General features: G+C 41.0%; 1 protein-coding gene across 1 annotated transcript in view; it reads right to left on the bottom strand.

The window, feature by feature from the left end:
• Positions 1–4,329, bottom strand: part of NRF1 (nuclear respiratory factor 1) — a 117,374-nt gene that overhangs the window by 24,696 nt on the left and 88,349 nt on the right. Inside the window, exon 7 of the mRNA XM_012664751.1 lies at positions 3,148–3,272. Within this exon, the coding sequence (XP_012520205.1) occupies positions 3,148–3,272 (125 nt within the window). The remainder of the gene's footprint in view (positions 1–3,147; positions 3,273–4,329) is intronic.

The raw sequence follows: 4,329 nt of genomic DNA, 5'->3' as shown, positions 1-4,329 counted from the left end.
AGGAAGTCTTTAGGGTACACATATGCAGGGTGTAATGTTTTCATCAGGTCTGCCTTGGTGACCTGGAATTTAAACTTCTGCCATGCATGGGTCATTCATTATCTTTACCTTGAGAATCACCACCCTCCAGGACATCCCTTCCTAGTCTCCCCTATCCCAGTCACCTCCCACTGGTTATTGCACTCTGTCCCTGCTCGTTCCATCCCACAATCTCTTTCTGCTTCAGGCCTGAACAATATCCAAACTGCTCTTAGAAGAGTCATCTGCTAGTTGGAGTTTTATTTAAACCATACTCTGAAATCTGGAATGCATTTTTTTTTCTGGTAGTATCCATTACCACGTTAGTTTTATGCCAACAAATAGCACTTGTTCTGCTATAACCTAGTTCTTCCTGATAATAAACTCTTCCTGATTAAAAAAAAAAAAAAAAAAAAGTTGGCCCACTGGCAGATCCCATAAGCCTGTTATTACAGAAGTGACAAACACTGGCAACAGGACATAATCTGAAAGAATGATGAAAAGAGAACCCCTATAAGTCTAGCCGGATATCGAATATGCTGATTAAGTGGGAATAACCTAGTTCTACTCCCAGAAGAAAATCCTATAGCACTCTGGCTAAAAATATTAGAAGACAGAAGGAATATCAGAATTATTTGGATCATATCCAATATTAGATTCGGCTGGGTGTGGTAGCTCACTTGTAATCCTAGCACTTTGGGAGGCTGAGGCAGGAGGATTGGTTGAGGCCAGGAATTTGAGACCAGCCTGGGCAACATAGCGAGACTCCATCACCTAAAAATTACAATATTAGATTCATTCTCTGGATTCCCAAGGGCAGATAAAATGATTGGCCTTTGCCTAAAATTGCTGGGATAAGGCACAAGTCAAGGATCTGATTTGATATGGAAAAGCTGCACCAAGACAAGGATAACTCCAACTCTTCAGGCCTGAGTTCAGCAAGTGTTGGAAGTCACAAACTGGGGATGGTCTGCTTTGGAGGAACTACTGGCTTTTAGGATATGGACTAGAATCACCACGAATGCAGCCAACAACATGAAATCACACCAATTGATTCATACAATCTAAGGCTGCCGAAAATAGGCAGCTTCCAGTGATCAACAGCAGTGGGTATGGTTCAACTTTATTGTATGGCTGAACGTGTCTACTTGGCCAGAAACCCAGAGGGTCCTTAGACTTACCCATAAATTCATCCATCTCAACAGGTGACACTGGGGAAGGAGCAGTACTATAAAGCAGTCTGTTCTCTCCCAGACAGGTCAAGTTGACTAGAATGGATAACAAAGTCTCCTACGAAACCCACATGGGAAGTATTTTTAGCAGTTCCATAGTGACTAATGGCAAGCATATTTCAGAGAAATGCCACATAGCCACTTATCCTATCCTATCCTACATTGTTCAGGGTAGATTAGGACTACCATTAGGAATAGTAAAAGGTAAGAAAATAGGGGCGGGATTCTGGCTATAGAGAGAGGTTTTCCTTAATTCTATCTATGGTCCACTTCATCCTGAACACACATGGCTATAAGATGCCCTTTATCCTGTAGCATTCTGGCTAAGATCAACTCTGTCTTGATTTAGGTTAGTTCATGAAAGCCCCTAGCCCTACAGAAAAAGCAGGCTATAGTTTTAGTATAGTTTAGTTTATAGTATAGTTTTAGTTTGGATTTTTTTGGCTTTTGTTGGAAAATGATTCTCAGATGCCACAATGGCTCTTTGCATTTCCTATGTCATTCTTCTCTGGAGGGACAGAAGTACTTTGTTTCTTCCTACTTCCAAGGAAGGGCACAGCATTGTGCCTTTCTTCAAAGATTTTCCAACTACTAGCATATTCAGTTTTTAGAAACCTACCAAAAAAAAAGTGCCTAGAACTTTTCTTTCAGCCACTGATGCCATTAAGGAACTTTCTGCCTTAAAAAAATATGTTATTTATCTATCCTCTTTCCAGGACTTTAGAGCAACAATTTCCCCCAAACCATAGAGTACTTAATTTGTCCTGCTTAATTATATATGTATATATTTGTAAGTCTAAGAAACAATCATATAGAGTCTCTCAGAATTGAGCTGGTCCTTCTCTTTGATCCAGACTTCTGAGGCACTTCCCAAAGAGCTGGATCCACTGGAGCTGTACATTTTTTTTTTTTTTTTTGAGACAGAGTCTCACTGTGTTGCCCGGGCTAGAGTGCCGTGGCGTCATCCTAGCTCACAGCAACCTCAAACTCCTGGGCTCAAGCAATCCTTCTGCCTCAGCCTCCCGAGTAGCTGGGACTACAGGCATGTGCCACCATGCCCGGCTAATTTTTTGTATATATTTTTAGTAGTCGGATTAATTTCTTTCTATTTTTAGTAGAGACGGGGTCTCGCTCTTGCTCAGGCTGGTCTCGAACTCCTGAGCTCAAACAATCCGCCCGCCTCCGCCTCCCAGAGTGCTAGGATTACAGGCGTGAGCCACCGCGCCCAGCCAAGCTGTACATTTTTGCCACCATATTTCTATGAACTTTATCTCTTTTGTTTATTTGAGATATTCACCAATATCCAGGAAGTCAAGAGCTGGGAAAGAAGGGCAGGGACGGTGGCATGATATTGGTTAAATCCAGAGGTCGTTCATGAGGTCACATATAATGGGAAGCAGAACCCACAGCACCAACCAGAAAAGTGCTTTCATCACATCCTGCTGCCCGACCCTGTGGACGGATGAGAGGGTGGCACCTTTCTGGAGACAGTCAGAACGCTCTACCCTACCACAATGAACTCATCCATGGGAGAGTCTCTGCTACAGTAAAGGACACTGACCTACCTACCCCATGAGAGAGTAAAGGACAAAATGTGCCCAAGAGCAAATTTTAAAGTGCCTCTCAGCAAGTCTTGTCATAGCAAAATAATCATTTTTTAAGTAACAACTCAATTAGGTAGCCATTATCATGGCATTTTCCTTCAGGAGATGCCCAAGTCTCCTACTACTGAAAGGAATCAGAAGCTCCTAGAATGTTCCTCGGTATCAAATACCTACAAATGAAGAAAAACTCAAACCAAAGTTCAACCTCTTTCTGAAGGTTTGTTGCCAGTCCTGTCAGGAAGGTTTACATGGAAACAGGGAAGAAATTCAATAAAATATTTATGCTCTCTTACCATTAGCATCTTGGACTCCAGTAAGTGCTCCGACGGCTGCTGCGGTTTCCCCAGACAAGACGATCTGTCCCCCACCTTGTAAGGTGGCCTCCGCCAGGGTGGCGACAGCATGGGCGGCAGCTTCGCTGCAGGCACAGGAACAGGAAAGGGGGATGTGTAAGATGAATAAAAGTACAGCACTGCAGCACCACAAACCATCCTTTCAACCCTCTCCCTGGGTCTCTCTACTGACTCCATGCTTGTGAGTCTACCAGCGAATACATGATACCAGTGCTAATAGATAGAGCCAGGAGTAATTTTTAAATGGTAATAAATAGCTAGAGAAATCTCAAGTCTTACATAGTTATAAAGCTAATGTGAGATTTTCTTTAAACCTAGGTAATGAGTGTTAGGGACACAAGGCACTCATTATCAGTCTCTTCCTTATCAATATCAACTGAGCTCTTGCAAGCCACAGTGGAAGCTCTGATCCATAGTCACAATGCAAAAGCCATTTTGGTTGTCAATCACAAGGTTTTCTCTTTCTCTTTTCTCTTTATAGTAACACAAGGCAGACCATCTGAGAATGTCCTTTTCTAGCCAAGGATGGAGGATATGAGGAGTCAGCAGCAACCTGGACTTGCTATTCAATTAATATTAAATAATAACAATTTGGTTTTTAGCCATGCTTTTCAAATAAAAAGTAACAGTTGGCTAATAACCTGAAAAGTCTGACTCTTTCGTCTGCCTCACTGTATATACAGGCAGGGCTAATGAAGACTTAAAATTTTAAATTATCACTACAAGTCCAAATTTCTTTCCTCTATAAATACAATGAAATAATAAACCTCCCTTCATTATACAAATACGCTGTAGAATAGAAAGACATTAACGATTTGTTTATAGTGAGCACTATTCTAGAAGTTTGTGTTCCTTTTTTTTCCTTTTTCTTCCTATATACTTTTATTATATGCATAAATATCCATTTTTCTTGATTCAGTAATGCTACAAACTATAAGATATACTATTATTTTATGTGCCAGTAGGAAAAGAAAAATTCCTGACAATTAAAATTGTAAGATTATAACGTGCCATCTAAATTTCAGAGATGCAAAAAAGAAAAAAAGGTTGTTCAGTATCCTTGCTGGGAAAGTATCAGGTGCCAATTTATAGTTACTGAGAGACTAACAAAAGGGGGCAAGG

Source organism: Propithecus coquereli, unplaced genomic scaffold, assembly GCF_000956105.1.
Source record: "Propithecus coquereli isolate 6110/MARCELLA unplaced genomic scaffold, Pcoq_1.0 Scaffold91, whole genome shotgun sequence".
Lineage (NCBI taxonomy): Eukaryota > Metazoa > Chordata > Mammalia > Primates > Indriidae > Propithecus > Propithecus coquereli.
Note: the sequence above shows the minus strand (reverse complement) of the source record. Positions and strands in the feature narration are given on the sequence as shown.